Source organism: Sinocyclocheilus grahami, unplaced genomic scaffold (genome assembly GCF_001515645.1).
Source record: "Sinocyclocheilus grahami isolate Dianchi unplaced genomic scaffold, SAMN03320097.WGS_v1.1 scaffold219.1, whole genome shotgun sequence".
In the NCBI taxonomy this organism is placed as follows: Eukaryota; Metazoa; Chordata; class Actinopteri; order Cypriniformes; family Cyprinidae; genus Sinocyclocheilus; species Sinocyclocheilus grahami.
Window position 1 is genome coordinate 2,411,692 of NW_015505398.1, and position 19,104 is coordinate 2,430,795.

The 19,104-nt window shown below is 39.6% G+C and overlaps 1 protein-coding gene across 2 annotated transcripts; it reads right to left on the bottom strand.

Moving 5' to 3' along the window:
- Positions 1-1,103: 1,103 nt before the first annotated feature.
- LOC107596478 (period circadian protein homolog 1-like) lies at positions 1,104-15,091 on the bottom strand. Of its 2 annotated transcripts, XM_016287224.1 has the most exons (18): positions 14,722-15,091; positions 13,875-14,128; positions 13,465-13,586; positions 12,940-13,141; positions 12,017-12,211; positions 11,707-11,892; positions 11,469-11,622; positions 11,010-11,253; positions 10,689-10,797; positions 10,419-10,575; positions 10,149-10,267; positions 7,628-7,774; positions 7,131-7,454; positions 5,656-6,440; positions 4,694-4,892; positions 3,818-4,010; positions 2,976-3,126; positions 1,104-2,884 (listed from the first exon to the last, which is right to left on the bottom strand). In XM_016287224.1, the coding sequence occupies exons 1-18, from the start codon at positions 15,075-15,077 to the stop codon at positions 2,579-2,581; spliced, it is 4,203 nt and encodes a 1,400-aa protein (XP_016142710.1). In that variant the 5' UTR covers positions 15,078-15,091; the 3' UTR covers positions 1,104-2,578. The 2 variants fall into 2 exon arrangements, with proteins under 2 accessions (XP_016142710.1, XP_016142711.1); XM_016287225.1 differs by lacking the exon at positions 7,628-7,774.
- Positions 15,092-19,104: the final 4,013 nt, after the last annotated feature.

The window sequence follows — 19,104 nt, forward strand, 5'->3', positions numbered from 1 at the left end:
TACCACTCTCCACAGCAGTTTTGTTGAGATATGCCTATTCAGTCCCATTTTAAGGCTAAATAATGGGGTTTTCTTTTCTTGTAAAATCCTCAAAGATATATGATGTTGAAAAGTGATATAAGAGCAAATATGTGTTGTTCAGTTTCTTTGTGGTTATATGCTGTAGATCTTTCTCTCTCTTGGTAGGCCTGTGAAGTTGGTCTGGCTTTGTCCATGCACCCATCCTAACCCCAAAAACAGAAGCCCCAAATGCCACACGCACAAACCACCCCACATCCTTCTTCTCAAAGAGGCACAGAGAACGAGTCAGTGAGGGAACGGAGGACAGGGGCGAGTTTAAGGGGCGTGGAGGACGACAGGAGGAGGATTGAAAGAGGGATTCAAGAGAAAAGTTAAGTATCCCAGATGCCACTGCTGTGAAATCAGAGAGAGACAGACATTTAAAATTGAATGAAAAACTATAAATAACCAAAAAAAAAACCCACATTAACCACCCTCTTTTACCACTCTCCACAGCAGTTTTGTTGAGCTATGCCTATTCAGTCCCATTTTAAGGCTAAATAATGGGGTTTTCTTTTCTTGTAAAATCCTCAAAGATATATGATGTTAAAAAGTGATATAAGAGCAAATATGTGTTGTTCAGTTTTCTTTGTGGTTATATGCTGTAGATCTTTCTCTCTCTTGGTAGGCCTGTCGTTACACTGCGGTGCAGGGAAAGAATGCAAGTCAAGCCAAACTTTCTTACCAGGGCACTGGCTCACGCAAACATGCTATTAAATACCTTTTATGTAAAATTCCCTTTTATATCTCTCATTTAGCTCTGTGCAATAATCATCAAGTTTTTGTGTGAGCATCACACTTATTTGTACGTGTTTGTAATTTGTGTGCGTGGGGGCTGGAAAAACCTCTGCATATGTTTTTATAGCTCAGTGGACATTCTTGTCTACTAAAAGCCTGTGGTTTGGTATGAAAACTGCTTATTTGAATTCCCTCTGCCTCTTCCAAAGCATACAGCGTACTTTTCAATCATATACCCACTGTATATTCTTATATATTCGTTTTAACCTCGATACTTGGAATATTTGCAGACCACAACAGTGTGAACCATAATCTTTTTATTCTTTTTCATATATAAAGAAATACACAAAATACTTACAAATTGTTCCAGGACAACTTGAAGTCAAAGAGCACATGACTCAAACTGACAGGGAAAAGGTAAAACAAGAGGAAAATGCCTTCAACTGATTGCCAACACTCATTCGTTAAAAGGGTTCGTTCACCCAAAATAATAAATTGTCAGAATTTGTTCACCATCATGTTTTTTCAAACGTATGACTTTCCTTCTTCCGTGGAACATAAAAGATACACTATCAACTCTTTTTGGGTGAATTATCCTTTTGAAACTCCTTCTTTGACAGTAAAGTTCACATGCAGACCATTAAAAGCCTCCACTCTTTCGACCCAGTAAGGGGCGGCAGCTTTTTCTGGCCGTGACCTCTGGAGCTTCCCTTTGCTAAGTGTTGCACTGCAAGAAGATGCCTTGAGCATTGAAAGTTCACGGTTGCAATGGTTACTGTAGTGACTTCCAAGTGGTGAAATTGAACTGTAACAGACCAATGAGACTCTCTGTGGAGCTGCAATGCATTTCACACAATTCATCCAAGCTTCAACAATGAATAATTTTGCACCAATAATGTATAAAAAAATATACAGAATGATAAAAAATTAAATAAAAACGTGTGTGTGTAAATTTGGTCAAAAATTCCTACTTTGTATATACCTGTAAAAAAATAATAACAGCATTTCCATAACATCTGGGAAATGTCCAAAAGCACAAGGTGAGAAACAATTAGACTGTCCTCAAAGGCAGTGAATCTGTTCTCCCGTCTAAATGCACATCTTACAACACCTAAATCAACTTAACACCAGAGTTTAAAGATCCGTTCATACTAATAACGATAACTGTAACCATAACTATATTAAATGGCCACACCAAGGGATGATAATGTTTATTTATAAGCGTGCGCTGCAGTTCTGTAGTTTGCAGCTTTAAATGATCAAGATCTTTAAAATTGGATTGATAATCTGGAAAAACAATGTTCTGAAAGTGATCCCAAACCATTATCGTGTTATATATCTGTGGTGTGGACTTCCCTATTCTTATAGAATTAGATGATTAAAGCTTTATAGTTATAGTCATGGTTATAGTTATCGTCCTTGGTGTGAAGAGCTCTTAACCCATTTGACAACATTTGAAATAGTTGTTTAGCATGCCACAAAATGGGTTTCTGCAGGTGACTAGAACTGGAATTAAACCGGTGGCATCTCAAAGGTCAAATCCAGAGTGGTCTAAAGATACATACCCTTTATTTCCCGCTAACAGATCATAACTTCTTTGCAATAACCAAAATATCTTGAATTTTTGATAATCACAGTCTTTCAACAAAGCATTTTTGCTTTACATTCATCATCTGTCAGCCTTCCTGGCTAATTAGCATTTATTTATAGAAATAAATACAACTGGATAATTTAATGAGTACACAAAAGATCATCAGAATCTCACTGCCTCATTGTGTCTTTAGTGTGTCATCGGTGTAAGTGCACCCATTTCCTCCTCGATCTGTGAGGTCACTTCCTGTTCTTCTATCGTCATCATTTCTTGGTCATTGATTTGTGATGACATAATAGTCCTATCGTTTTTAACCTCTCGGTCTTTGCAAGTCTTGTCGTTCTTCTCCATTGCAGTGTCTGCTTGGGTGCGTTTCTCAGCAGTGGCGCCCTCTTCTGTCACCTCTAAAACACTGCAGAACTCCATCTCGTGGATCTCCACATCGAAGGGGGCCGCAGAGGGGACCGAAGGAGAGGACCTACAGCCCATACATGCCTGAGAGACAAATTGCATATAAATAAAACAGTCACGACTGAGTGTTTAGTGGTGTATTGTGGAAGTTATTGTCGGAGAGACTTAGGCTTACAGAAATGTTGATAGCACGAGGCAGGCGTCCTGTGCGGATCCAAGGGTGAACCTGGCTCAACTCGCTCTTCTGCTCCTCAGTGAAGCGAGGCTGCTGTTTCTGCATGGCTCTCAGAGCAGCACGGTCCTCTTTCAACACAGCATCTCTGTCTCTGTTACAAAACACATTTATTTGGTTAGTTAACTATTACCATTACAACTTTCATCAGGCTTTTACAGTGGGTTTGTAGTAAGCTTATGGGATGCTAGCATGGTAATGCGTTTCTTTTTTCTATGCATGTGATGCGTGACATTTTACGTCATAACGAGATGTATTAAACCAGTGGTTCCCAACCCTGGTCCTGGAGGCACCCCAACACTGCACGTTTTGCATGTCTCCTTAATCAAACACACCTGATTCAGGTCATCAGCTGATTAGTAGAGACTCCAAGATCTGAAATTGGTGCGGCAGAGAAAGGAGACATGCAAAATGTGCAGTGTTGGGGTGCCTCCAGGACCAGGGTTGGGAACCTCTGTATTAAAGTATATGTTTGTGTCAGTAATGGTGTTGTATAGGGATGGGAATCAAATTCTGAATATGATTTGACTTAATGATTCTAGTTCCTTAACGATTTTTTTTTTGTAATTTTGAGGAAGAATAAATGAAGAATTTGCTACGCAAAACAGAAACGTTTTATTGACAATATTTGAAATGGAACACTATTTTTATGTTTTGTTTTATTGTTGATTTGACTCTTGATTAAAAAAAACACAAAAAATGTAACTGATTTGTTTTAAATGTAACTGGCACATGATTTCCCAACTCTAGTGATGTAGTGAAATCTGTACGGTGTTGATATTAACCGGATGGGCAGCTGGTAGGTCATCATAGTCTTTTCATCTGTGTTGGCCATTAGAAGCCAGATGGGGTCTTGTAGGACACTTTTGATGAACTGTGCTTCTCCATCACCCCCTGCTGTCTGCTTGCGGGAGTGGCTGTTCTCGGATGAGTCCACACTGCCAAAGTACTTGCTTGTATGGCTGCTCTGACTGCTTCCTGTTAAAGTAAATGAAAAAAGAGAGAAATTAAGTCATTTATTGAAGTAACGCTTCTTAAGTAACAACTGCTGAATGGCATTCGGTTCATTCATACCAAGTAACACTCTAATCCATACTAGGGCTGCAAAACGATTAATCGGGATTAATCGCATTCAAAATAAAAGTTTACATACAATATGTGTGTGTACTGTGTATATTTATTATGTATATATAAATACACACACATCTATATATTAAAAAAATATTTGTATGTATGTATGTATGTATGTATATATATATATATACACAGTATATACACACACACTTGTATATTTATTATGTATATATAAATACACACACATCTATATATTAAAAAAATATTTGTATGTATGTATGTATGTATATATATATATATACAGTATATACACACACACTTGTATATTTATATTATTGATATATATATATATATATATATATATTTTATATATAACATTTTCCTTAATATATACACATGTATGTGTGTGTATTTAAATATACATAATAAATATACACAGTACACACACATATGGCATGTAAACAAACTTTTATTTTGAATGCGATTAATCGCGATTAATCGTTTTGCAGCCCTAATCCATACTGCCTAAAATGTATCCATTTATAACTTTATTTATACATTTATTGAATAAATGTATTGCCACTTACTAGTTCCACTTCCTGAAGAGCTGCAGCCATTGGACCCTGATCCAGAAGACCCTGAGCCCGACCCAGAGGAGCCTGTGCCTGATGAGCCAGAGCCTGAGGCGGCTGAGCCAGTGCCTGAGCGAGAGTCCTCCTGTAACAGCAGGTCTAGCAGATCACTGGAGGTGGACATGGCGTCTTGATTGGACTCATTTGTTTCACCCTGCAAAGGGCATTAAAACCACAGACCTTACTAAACAACATGATTAAATAAATTACATCAGGATATTCACAGCTTATTATTGAGAATGTTCACTGATGAATGCTACGTGTTCTGATTTAGAATTCTTTTCATGAATGGTAAAACTGCTCTCTTATTGGATGAATCTCACAAAGGTTTTTCAAAACCACATCTGAGTCATATTTCAATGCCCAAATTAAAACATAAAAACATGAGAAATTATATAGAATATTGGGGGAGATTTGATATCAAATGTTTACTAAATCTCAATAATCCCAAAATGTCTTAATTTTCTTTATATAAAATAATTTTTAAAAATATTATTAGCATTTATTGCATGCAATGGTGACAGGTGGCTAGTATTATGTTATAGATATTCAATTAAACACCTATTTGATATCAAATGTTTACTAAATCTCAATAATCCCAAAATGTCTTAATTTTCTTTATATAAAATATATTTTTTAAAATATTATTAGCATTTATTGCATGCAATGGTGACAGGTGGCTAGTATTATGTTATAGATATTCAATTAAACACCTTTTTTTACTGATTGTTGAATTTCCTATTTTAACATGTTATGCTAATATGCTAATTAGTTGCTACTAAATATCGCGGTGGTATCAAATTGAAAATAAATATTATCGATTGTTGTGAAATTTAGCTGGTACTGATATCGAATACTGAAACATAACAATTTTAAATAATCAGTAAGCAAATTAATCCAACAGTCCATTTTCTTACGTTTTCATTCTCTTTTGAGTCCACCACTGATCCTCTCTGATTGGAGGAGGCCTGTCCTCCTGCTCCACCTCCTTGTCCCACCATAGGAGATGTGGTCTGTTGCCCTGATGCCACCTCAAACCGGTTGCTTGGAGACTCCTCCAGCTGCAGCAGATTCAAGGGTGAGGAGCATCTGGACTGAAAGAGCGGAGACACTGTTCCTTCTCTCTCAAGGGCCTCTCTTTGGCTGTAAGACTGAGGGGTGCTGGAGCGAGAGTGGGCGCGTGGGACAGGGGTCGGGACCTGACAGGGCACAGGGGAGGCTGTGTTGACAGCAGGGAAAGGGAAAGCTGGGTTTGGGCTGTAGAAGGGCTGAGGCATGCCCATGTTGGGCTGTGGGAACATGTAGTTGGGTAATACCAATGTCATCATCGGGTGGACCATGGGAGGTGCCATCTGTGAGTTCTGAAGGGGGAAGCGTAGCCCCGTTTGTATGCTGGGATCTGAGATGGAATGGGAAAGAGGGGGATAGACGGTATATAAAGGAAGAATGCCAGGTGGGTACGGGACAGAGGGAACGCTAGCTTGTGACCCTGAGGTGGGCCAGGAGGAGGAGCTGTCTGCAGGACCGATGGGCATGGAGGAATTGGAGTGCCTGTCCAGAGCGGGAACCCCTCTTAGGGGGCCAGCTGGGCTACGAGACCCAGTCTGGTCTGAAGCTTCCTGGTGCTTCAGTCTTTTGCCTCCTCGACCACGTCTACGCCCACTACTACCTGCTGCTGGGTAATCACGGGAGCAGTGCACACCTAAAATCAAGAAAAAGAGATACAATATGATTTTCTGTTTTTAAAAGATGTATTTCAAGCTCACCAAGGCTTCATTTGATCAAAAATACAGTAAAAACAGGAATATTGTAAAATGTCATCACAATTTCAAATAACTGCTTTCCATTTTAATGTTTTAATATGCAATTTGTTCCCGTGTTTGCAAAGCTGAAGTTTTAGCAGCCATTACTCCAGTCTCCAGTGTCACATGATTAATCAGAAATCCTTCCAATATACTGACTTGGTGCTTAATTATTATCAGTTAGTATGTGTTCTCAATTATTAATAATGGCTATTATTATCAATGTTGAAAACAGTTTTTGCTGCTTAACATTTGTGGAAATTGAGATACTTTTTTTCTGGATTCGTTGAAGAATACAGAGTTCAATAAACAGCATTTATTTGAAACAGAAATATTTTTAACATGTCTTTACTGTCACTTTTGATCAATTTAATGCTTCCTTGATGAATAAAAAGTATTCTTTTTTTTTTGTAATCTTTCTTACCCAAAACTGTATTTTTCATCAAACAAACAAACGCAGCCTTGGTGTACTTAAGATACTTCTAGCATAATATACTTCTTTCCAAACTTTTGAATGGTAGTATACATGAAGAATAATTTTGTGTAACACTGCAGGTGTTGTGTTTGTTGTTGCATGAGCACATCCTTACCTCTTGCTAAAGATACAGTTGCTCGTCGGTGCACAGCTGAGGTTGAGTCAAACACTCTGAGCTTGCTCAAGTCTTTGAAGCGACACATGAAGTTCTGCTCCTCTTGTTGTGTGTGAGCCGACAGAACCTCTTTTGTGAGACCCAACCATTCTCCTCCTCCAGATCCTCCAGCTACCCCTGTTCCTCCTGCACCTCCTCTTCTCCATGCATCCCTATCAGGAGCAGGGCTAGGGGGCAGAGAGGGCATCGTTGTGGGAGGAACTTGGGGTTGAGCGGCAGGATGAGCAGCATTCGGAGTAGGCGGGGCTTCCTCCATTACGATATCTGTGGGAGCGAGGTAAAACAAGAAGAAGGGATGAGATAAAAAAAAACTAGTGCCCCAAAAACTGGCCATAAGAACAAAAAAAAAAGACACTTGATTGCTATGCTTGCTTTGTGGTATTATGCGTCTTTGGTGCCCTCTCTAATTCCTCTGAGATACACATACACTTGCCCACCTGACTCAGGAGGTTTCTTGTCCCCCACATGGACGATGGTGCTGCTGAAACTGCATTGAGAGGTGACCGAGGCTACACTTTCAGCTTTACTGTGCATGGCCATTGGGGGTAACAATGTACTCTCCTCTACCAGAGACACAGACGGACCTGCAGGTTAGAGTATCTGTTAATACTAGTGTTGTAGTCAAGACCACCTAAACAGAGACCAAGTCGAGACCAAGACCAGAGTGTGATGAGACCAAGACAAGACCAAGACTTTGAGGGGTTGAGACCAAGACATGACCAAGATTTTGAGATGTTGAGACCAAGACATGACCAAGATTTTGAGAGGTTGAGACCAAGACAAGACCAAGACCAAAACAGGGTGAGACCGAGTCAAGATCAAGACCAAACCAGCACTCCTGAAATTCATCTGAAAGACCCACATTTACAGAACAGTCTTTTCAGGATTAACATTTAACCCTGGGTAAAGTATAATCAGTGTAAAACGTGACGCAAGATAACCCAGGATTCCTTTTACCCAGGGTTTAGAATGACCCAGGGTTAACTATTTCAAGTGTGAAAAGCCCTTATAGAGCTGTTACCAATAAAATAATATCACTAACATAATTCATCTTTGCTCTGCAGAGGTGGCACAGAAGCTGCATCTGAATTAGTACAATTACAACTTCAGAAATATTGTTGAGATTTATCTTTTTAAAATAACATTTTGAATATAGAAATTGAATGGGAAATAAAATAAATATGAATATCAAAACTAAAACCGCCAGTGGGTTAGGTGGCGGCAAATCACCAGAGTGTGTTAAGAGTCATTTATTCAGCCGATTCATTCAAAGCAACTGATTAATTCAGTAACAAATCACCAGTGTGTGTTGCTCAGAAACTCACTACAGTTCTGCTATGGGATTTGTTTGGAATTCTTTTTGTTGCGGTTTTTAATTTTTTGGTCATTTGTATTAATTTTGGTGAAAGTTTTGGCACAGTTCCCCATTAAATTCTGACCGGGCACAGGAGTATCAAAATAAATTAACAGTATTAAAAGAAATCACATTAAGGTTGTTAACAAATAAATAGGACAATGCACCAGCAATTTAGTAATATCTCTGCAATTGTGGTCTTGACTGGTCTTGAAATAAAATCCAGAGAGTCTTTTTAGTCGGAGACCAAGACAAGACCAAGTACAAATGCAGTTGAGACCGTGACAAAACCAATACCTTCAAAAAATTGTCTTAAAGGGATAGTTCACCCAAAAATGAAAATTCTGTCATTAATTACTCACCCTCATGTCGTTCCAAACCCGCAAGACCTTTGTTCATCTTCGGCACACAAATTACGATATTTTTGATTAAATCTGAGAGCTCTCTGACCCTGCATTGGCAGCAATGCAACTGAAATGTTCCCAGGTCCAGAAACATAGTAAGGACATCGATAAAATAGTCCATGTGACATCAGTGGTTCAACCGTAATTTTACGAAGCTACAAGAATACTTTGTGCACAAACAAAACAAAAATAACGACTTTATTCAACAATTATTTTCCTCCAAATCACGTATTCCACCATTATGGAGAGTACCATGACGCATGCATTTTGCTTTCCTCTGCACGTAAAAAAGGCGTTTTCTACGTCAGCAGCACCACGCGCATACCTTGTTTACATGCAGAAGTACTCTGTAGTACAAATAATGGTGGAAGACGTGATTTGGAGATGAACTGTTGAATAAAGTTGTTATTTTTGTTTCCTTTGCGCACAAATTCTCGCAGCCTCGTAAAATTTAGGTTGAACCACTGATGTCACATGGATTGTTTCACCGATGACTTTACTACGTTTCTGGGTGTGGGAACATTTCAGTTAAGTTGTCGTCTATGCAGGGTCAGAAAGCTCTCGGATTTAATAAAAATATCATAATTTGTCTTCTGAATGGAGGTTGAACTGAAGATGAACGGAGGTCTTACGGGTTTGGAACAACATGAGGGTTAGTTTCATTTTTGGGTGAACTATCCCTTTAAGACCGGTTTTGAGTACTACAACACGTTAATGCACAGCATATCTTTAGTACGGTAGTCTATATACACTGTATACCAACTGTATATAAACTCTGTATAAACTGTGACATTTGATCCTTGGTGAATAAAAGTATTCATTTATTTTTACTTAAAAAAAAAAAATAAAAAATAATAATTACTGACCACAAACATTACTGTAGTACTGTAGTACACCATACTGTAGTACTGCTCCTTAGTTTGTGATGTGCTGGTGTTAATGAGGTATTCCGTGCTTCAACAAAAACATGGCATCCCATGCACTAATTAGAGCGAATATACATGCCATTGTAACCTTGTAATATTTATGAAGACCTTTAAGTAAATAGAGTGTGCTCAAAACTGGCACTTCAGTTTTCTGCTGTATCAAAATGGGTATCATTAAATAAAATTTGAATGGCAGTTGCATTGTAATAGACTGTAGACCTGTAACTGCATTTAATTAGTACTGTTCTGCATTAGTTTATCATTGGACCATCACCTTTAGCATTGCCTGGAGCGTCCTGCTGTTTGTCATCATCAGAGGTGGAGGAGGCAGTGCAGGAGGAAGAGCCACACTTCCTCTTCACCGTATTTGGGATGTTACAGCTCTCCAGATACCTGATGAACCAAATAAAACCATGAGGCCACGGCCTGGCATCGGATTGCCATCAAAGTACTAGAGATGCTCACTATACAATACAATGATTAATCTGAAATTCACAACACATAATCAGTGATAGATATCACTATAATGATCTGAAACACAAACCTTACGATGTTATCCAAGCAATTGATTTGCTGATAAGAGTAGGTGGTGGGCGGCTCCTTCTGCACGATCATGGAGGGTGCGGAGCACTTCGAGGGTGGAGCAGCACTAGGACCGGGACTGCCGCCCAGCTCTGCTGCTTCAACTGTTTGCACAGCACCTATTTATCAGACAGAGAACATCTTGAGACTAACAACCTTGACAAATTTTAACAGAGCAACTGAAGGGTGTGTCTTTACAGTTACTATGAATATACAGTGAGTGGTTGTGTACCTGCGGTGGAATGTTTCTTAGGAGGAGGTCGGTTGCGGGATTCAATGAAGACTTGTTGTCCGCTGGCCTTCACCATGTGAACATCTTTGCAGATTTGCTGGAAGGTCATCTATTTGAAAACAGTTCATTTAATTTAAGTGTTTACTATCCATGTCTGGCCTGCCTTTTATGTCTATGAACAGTACTAACAAGCACCGCAATACTTTATAGTGCTCAAGGTCAAGAGAAAGTTTGTTTTCGGTCACATATGGACTGAACCTGCTAAAATGAGGGGCTTACATTATGAACTGGGGTTTAAGTGCAGTGTCTTGTAACACTCACAGGTTTGTGGAGCTGCGAGGGGTCCTCCAGACCTTGTCCACTGCTGTCTGATGAGGAGGCGGCACTGGGCTGGTGCTCGTGGGATCCATTGCTGGCCAAGCTGCCGTAACCATGAGAGCTGCCGCTGTGGACGGGCTGCACCAGGAGCCTGTGGATATGCTCGCTGAGCTGAGCGATGTCTGGGGACAGGGTCCGCTCCTCCAGACCCCTCGGCAGGGTAAAGACATCCTCATTCAGTGGAGAGCTGGAAGGAAAGAATCAAGAGGTAATTGTGTGTATGTACAGAGTACAATAATTAGAATATTTGTGTTTGTTAGTGGTGGGGATTTTGAATTATTCTAGGGAATCATTTTTACCATGATTTTATGAGTCTGATTTGAATAATGTCACATAAAAAAAAGAAAGAAGTGATGCTTTCTGAGAGTTAATTTTGGACCTTGAGTGTACTCGGGTTCTTACGTTCTGACTTTGTGCCGGCCAACAATGAAGGCCACTTTCCTGCTCCAGGGGTTAATGAAGGAGGACCAAGAGGTGTCGATGGTCAGATACTCTCCATTCTGTGCGCACATCCGCAAGGGAGCATGATCAAATGGCTGCCCTGCAAACTGAAGAACTGAAAGACAAAGGAAAAGTGAACATTTTAAATTAAAGAAAGGAAACAGACAGAGGTTAGAGAGAGGAAGGGAGAGTGACTCACTCTTCTTATGGATGGCCACCATAATGGGTCTGTCATCTGGATGGATGTACAGCAGGACTGGGGTTCCCACAAGGTCCTGAGGCAGGTACCCCAAAAGAGGAACTGCCCGCTCATCCACCTCCTGAAAGAGACAGCTGGGGGTGTGACTGGTGGTGAATATCCTCTTATCCGTAGGAATGCGAGGGGCTGAAAGCAGGATGGAGAGAAAGAGAACAAAGCCCAAACCGAGTTAAAAAAGGCGTTTGTATTTTTTCCATTTGGTTCCAAACATTGTGAAAAAAACAATATACTTGTTAAACAAGAAATGTACCCTCATATCCCGAGTGCACTCTCTCTGCGATGAGCAAACAGCATGGTTGAGGGTAAGCCGCATCAGAGTCTTGGAGCGTGAGCAGATAGGGGGTCAGTCTGAACGGGTAGTACTTCACATTGACACTGGTTGAGATGTCTCCACTGATGCGACAAAACATGGACTTCTCTTGGGTGCAGTCCACCGGTGGAGAGACTAGTGAAAAGAGAGATCACAATCACAAATCACAAATGAGGCAAAGTCTTGAGACGAAGTCACAAATGAGGCAACGATATATATAGTGTTCAGAATGGTTGACAACTTGACAAAACTGAAAATTGTATCATCTATTACTTACTCTTGTGTCATTCTGCACCTATTATATTTTTGTTCATCTTTGAAACACAAATGAAGAGATTTTTAATAAAATCTGAGAGAATTCTGTCCCTTCACTAAAAGTCCACTGCACCAAAACTTTGATGCTTATGGTAAATGGAAGCTCAACCTCACTGGTTCCTTCGAGTCAAGCAAGCACAGTTGAGTTGCAATTAACCATATTTGATGTGCTCCATGTATGTGCGCTAAATCAAATCGGTTTATCATATAAAGCAATTGTGTCTCTTCATAAGACTTGGATTAAACCGCTCGATTCATATGTATTTCTATTGTGATCTCTTCATTAACTTTTTGAAGTGTCAAAGTTTTGGTGGAACTGACCTTCAGTGGAGAGACGGTTCTCTCAGCTTTCATTAAAAATATCCTCATGTATTTCAAGGATGAACGAAAGTCTTGGTTTGGGTATGGAATGACATAAGGTAGAGTAAATGTTATCTATCTAATGTGAGCTATCGCTTTCAGATCAAAACTATTTTTGATCTTTCTGGTTGTCAAATGTTAGTGTAACATGCCATAACACAACCAAAACACATCATGTACAAACATACCAGAGCCGATGCAGGAGGCCCAAGGAGGTAGTTTGCTGGGTGCAGTGTTGCTGTAGAAGGTGCTCACATCCTGGGGGGCCAAAAGCTCAGAAAACAAAACTCCATGCAGCTTCTCTGGCTTACTGCACAGAAGAGATGAACCTTGTGGGGATATGTACACAACCTTCCCTGACAGGAACGAAACCGCCATTGAGAAAGTGTCCTGCACAAGAGAAAAAGAGACTCTTTTGTAACTTCTAACAAATACTGTACACAGCATCTGCATGACTGAGAAAAGCTGTGTACCATTTTACAGAGAGAGAGAGTGGATAAAATGAAAAGGAGAGGTGACATTTGGGATGATTTTGCCATCTAGAGCATGTCTCACGCATCTGTAACCCACATCTTATCTTTGTTTTTGCTGACAGAATTAAAAAAAACAGTAAGCCAGTAACTTCATTGATGAGACAAACTACTTTTCATACACTAGTTTAATATTGTGTTACTACTAGAGAGAGAAATGGGTTTGTGTGCAAGTCAACGTACTGTATTTTTGAGCGTGTATTCGGAGGTGATATTGTCCAGTTCTTCAACAGTGAAGGTGGAGAGATCCAGACTACAGCCATGACACTCCTCAACATTCCACTGGTGATAATACTCCTGATTGGCTGCAAGATTCAAAGAAAATAAAAAATTAACATCACTGGACCCACAAACTCCATTCCTGTTATAGGTGAAATGTATAATTCCTGTGCTTCTAGCGGCACCAAACAGAATTCCAAAAATAGTGATTATTTTCAAATGCTTCAATCTACAAATGGCTCGTAAAATTGAACTGGAGAAATAATTTTCACACTGGAAACATTTTGCATACATCATTCCTTTAACTCAATTCAAGCGGTTGACTTTCCTGTCACACATAGAACACAAAACCAACATATGAAACTCCCACTCACCTTTGACTTGTCTGACACAGCTAAGGGCATATTTGAGGGCGTTAAGAGTGCTGGAGCGTCCCTTCATCTTTCTCTCCGGTGGCAGACGGATCTTCAGCTCATTCAAGGCTCTCATCAGCTCTTTCTGGGTCTGGACCCGAGCAGACTGATTACTGCTGCAGCCGCTGGTGGATGGCGGGTCTTGTTCAGAGCTGGCGCTCAACAGGCTGTAAGCCAGAGAGCTGCTGGGTGGAGACGGGCTGTGAGAGTTTGAGCTGAGGGAGAAGGGATCAAAAACAAGAGTTATTATTACTTATTATTATAATGTTAAGAAACATTTCAGAATTAGCTTTTTAAAGGGGTCATATGACCTGATTTCATGTTTTCCTTTGGACTGTTACAAGCTGTTCATGTATATATATATAAAACATGTAAAGTCGCAAAGATTAAAGTCTCAAACCCAAATATATTCTTTCTAAAAGTTAAGACTCATCCACGTCTTCCTAAAATGCCTCATTCGAACACGCCCCCACAAATCTACATCACTGTGTGGGAAGATTTGCATACCAACGCCTAAATGTTTACGCAGAGAAAAAAGGTGTAACTTTCATTCTCGCTGTAGTATTGTTGCCGCCGCCGCCATGTGTTTTCAAATATGGAAAGGGCCGAGGTATTCAGCCAATCACAATGCACTGGATAGCTGGCCAATCAGAGCACACTGCGCTTTTCAGAATAATGAGCTTTGTAAAAATCGAAGCGTTTCAGAAAGGCGGGGCAGAGAGGAGCAACAATAACATATGGTATGTGGAAAATAACGTGTGCTCTGAGACAATGTTCACAGATCTGGTGTCCATTCTCTCTCTCTCACCTCTTGTTGCTCTCCGTAGTCTCCAGACACATGCCCGAGTCTTTTCCATTCTGACTGGAGGAACTCTGATAGCTTCTGTTCGACTGTCTGCCTCTGGATCCATTCCCTCTCTCACTTCCCCTCTCCCCAGAGTCATTTCCACTCGAGAGTCCATCCGTATCATCTGAATTTGTCCCTCGGTTGTCACCTGTGTCAACTCCTGGAGATGATCCTGTCCCGCTATTCACCGGATTTGATGAGGGAGAACACTCACTCATGCCGCAGGATCTGTTTACAAGCCCTGCCTTTTTCTCGACCCCTCCTGCTCCTCTATCTGTATCATTGCTGGGGGCGGCCTCTGAGTTGTCATCACTCATAATAATACTGTAAAAATAAGCAGTTGCCGAGATGATAGGATTCACCTGACAATAGATTACACGGAGTTGAATAAGTTCACTATGTTGGACTGCCTGAACTACAGTGGGAAATCATTTTGGTGCAAATATTCTTCACAGATTTGTTCCGTAAACAAAAATCACTTCCAGGTGTCTCACCACCCTGTCCTTTGTCTCAACTCCTCTGGAACCTCAAATCAAGTAGTGCAAGTGTGAAGTATTTTGCTAACCGCAGAAATCGTTGTTCAGCTCAGGAAAACAGACACAACTGGTTGTTACGAAACAGACTTGGCTGCTGCCACAGAGGCAGATGGAGTGGGACAGTGTGAAAAGAAGTGTAAAAAACAGCCACTGGGAAATTAGGCTTCTTGTCGGGGTCTGGCCATTCGGTCTCCTTCTCTTTGGCCTCTGTGGGACTCTATCTCTTCACGGAGGACAGCTGCCAGGAAAAAAGCAAAAGAAAAGGTAAGTATCAGTCTGAAACATACACGTGTACAAGAAGTCGGTTAGTCATCTTGTATTACGTAGCCCCATCAAATCTAATTATAGGAGAACAGCCTGTTCTTTAACAGGAAATGCTACTCAAGGATGTTTTTCAGCAGGGTAAATTGTAAGTTATCAGAAATTTTGCACTGACTCAGAAGGATTGCTGCACGTGACAGCTCAGATATTGGCCACTACAGAGGCTTTTTCTAGTCTCATTGGTAACCAAGAATACTATGTAGAACCACAAATCCACACTCTACCTTCTCCACCTTCAACCACACAAGCTTGTTTTTGTCTTTTGCATTTGCCAACTACAGGGAGCAATACAAGGATCTATGAGAGACACAACGACATCAGTGTTTACCTCAAGATTAGGGTGACCAAGTTGGTTTCTAGTAGGTGTTCCAACTCAGGTACTCAATAGCATAAAGCTCTGGGTCTCTTGTCATCAGAAATGAACAACTTTCATCTTAAAAAGGATGAACCTTTCAAAAATTTAGGGTCAGTAAGAATCTTTAATAAATGCTATTCATTAAAGAATCCTGAAAAAAACTATACCATGGTTTGACAAATAATAATAATAATAATAAAAAAAGAATATTAAGCAGCAACTGTTTTCAACATTGATAATAATAAGAAATGTTTCTTGTGCACCAAATCAGCACATCGAGAATGATTTCTGAAGGATCATGTGACACTGAAGACTAGAGTAATGGCTAGTGAAAATTAAATGCAGTACATTTCACAATATTACGGTTTTACTTTTGATCTAACAAATGCAGACTTGGTGAGCATAAGAGACTTCTTTCAAAAAAACACTTAATCTCCTAAAACAAATATACCCACTCACTGTCATCTGTGTTCGGTCAGATTTTTAGTACTTCATTTCTGGGATTGTTACTGTCATCCTAATGATTTGATACCATTTGTGGAGCTACCGAGTTTAGACCTACACCCAACTGTGAATGAGCATTTACTGCAAATAGTGCCTCTAAGCAAGCAAGAGAAGTGATACTAAAAATTGGCAAAGTATAAATAGACAGGGAAAAGTGGCTGCTGGTACTGAAAGTAGTAATGTATGTAAATGCAAACCCTGTTTTTTTCCCAACACAGTAAACCGCATTGACCCATTTCCTTTAATTTGGCTCACCTCAAATAAATCAAAACCCTGTTTATTGGAATCGATGCGAATCAGTTGAATGGATGTTTTAATGACTTTTAGACAATCACGGTGTAACTGCACAAAGAGTTACAAATGCCCACCACTAATCCAGACTGCCAGTCTTTAAAAACACTGCCAGAGTTTTAAGCCAGGAATCTCTATGCATAGACACTGACCCGAATAACGGAACATGGCCAAACGAATAAGTTTCTTGCAAACATACAATTCTTTTATTATTATTTGAAAATAGTTATACATTCTAGTTCTTTTACTAATTTTCACTCTTTGCTTTCCTTAAATCCCTTTAATTCTCCATTTCCTTTAAATAGATCTAATTGAAACGACTGTTTAATAAGAATGAAAACATAGCTTCAAGTTAATAAAAGAGAACAAAACATATACACTAAGAGAAGACTGTGAAATCAACATCTGAACATGTTTTTGTCTGTTACAGTAGTACTGTATATACAGACTTTATTTACTTGACCTGTAAATATTATCATTATTTTTTATTTTTTTGATAAGAATAAGTTTATTGTAAGTATTATAAGTTGAATATGCTGTAGCACAGAGAGCCCCTATCATTGATGTAATTTTACAGTAATGCATGTACTAAATGCAAAAATGTTTGAAAGAGTTCACGCAGTGGGCAGTTCTGTAAAAGTGCAAGACCCAAGTAATCCAAAGCCTGGTGCTATTTATCTAAAAACAAGGTCATATGCATATGGTTTCATATTGGGTGCCAGGTGCTTTGACGGACTACTTGTGCTTGGTAATGTGGAGGTGTTTTTCTCTACTGCATTTTACTGACAGACTCAATCTACACTCAGTATTTGCACTTTTGGGGTAAATTAAACTACTAACAACATAGTTGTCCCTGCACATTAAACTGGAATGTGGAAAATAATTATACATCACCTTTAATTTCCAGTAAAACAGGAACAAAATAACCATCAAGTAACTGGGACGAAATTACTCCAATGTGAATCTAACCTGATCTCACGTTTGCTTTGATATGCAAAGAACGTCATTATAGATCTGAGACACACCACACATTTTTACCAAACTGTCACCTAGTCTCACATAACCAAACTTTCAGCTAACAACATACAGTCTGATCCACTCTGCAGCATAGTTTGGCCAAGAGCTGCACACTTAGACAGGAATAGACCGCCTGTTGAACATGTACAGCATGAATAGTCGGTCTTGTTTTTACATGTCATTTAGGGGCAGGTTTATCTAAAATTGTTCTACAGTAGTTGACTTGAATAAAAAACTAATTTAATGGCACAGAAGTCCTAGTCCATGAACAGCTGCACAGAAAACCCTGAAATGAACAGGAGAGCAGAGGCGTCATGCCCATTCATTCTTGAGCCAAGTGGATTTTGAATGCAGCTTCCAAAAGACTAAAGAAATAGCCAAATAATATTTTTGTATATTTCATACAATCGCACCGGTGTGATTAGAACGTTCAGTGCCGCACAGCATCAGCTGCTAAATTCAAATCTGCGTTCTCACTTTGGCTGGCGCTGAGCCAGAGACAGACAGGTTTTTAAAGCGCTTTTACAGCATTATAACCAATCACACACGATTCTGTTGAGCTTATGAATGCAATCAGAGTCATCGCTGAAATGCCGGTGTTTTTTTCACTCGCTCGCTGAAGGAATTCTGCTCTCTGGCGATTCTCTCATCAGAAACAACAAAGTGCAGATGTGCTATGATGCAAGTAGGATATTCATTTCACAGTGTAAACAGCTTCAGTGATTATAATGAGAGTTTTTGAGAGTGCTTAAAATATGTTCTTTGATAATGTAAATGTTCCTTGCTTTCTTTCTGTACAATGAAAGTGTTATAATTAGTAACTTACAAATGTTTTTATTAAATTCACATTAAATACCAAGTCAGTCGTGTTAAAAATATTTTATGGATGTTTGCATGCATAGCTAATAGATTACACTATTATGCTATTTTGCCCATCGCCCATTATAGATCAACTAACATACAGGTGCATCTCAATAAATTAGAATGTCGTGGAAAAGTTCATTTATTTCAGTAATTCAACTCAAATTGTGAAACTCGTGTATTAAATAAATTCAAACTCGTGATATTCGGGACAAAAGCAGCACTCGTGCAATATGCTGCACTCCCTGTGTGATATCGTATTATATAAATATGAGACACAAACTCATACAGGGGCATTTTGTGCACCAATATCTTGAATTTTAGGGCACTTATATGCATTTATGGAGTATGAAATGTAAGATGATGTAGGCCTACAGGTCTGGGGGCGGGGCCAGTGCGTTAACTGATGGCGTTATCTTTCATAACTAATTAAATAAGTTGACGCGTTAAACTGACAGC

What these genes read in the sequence shown, in the direction of transcription:
- LOC107596478 (XM_016287224.1), bottom strand. Translation starts at nt 15,077, where the DNA reads ATGAGTGATGACAACTCAGAGGCCGCCCCCAGCAATGATACAGATAGA. An exon ending in GGCCTCCTGCATCGGCTCTG is followed by an intron (nt 12,212 to 12,939) that starts GTATGTTTGTAC and finishes TCTTTTCACTAG; the next exon opens with TCTCTCCACCGGTGGACTGC. An exon ending in ACTCAAAAGAGAATGAAAAC is followed by an intron (nt 4,893 to 5,655) that starts GTAAGAAAATGG and finishes TGCCCTTTGCAG; the next exon opens with GGTGAAACAAATGAGTCCAA.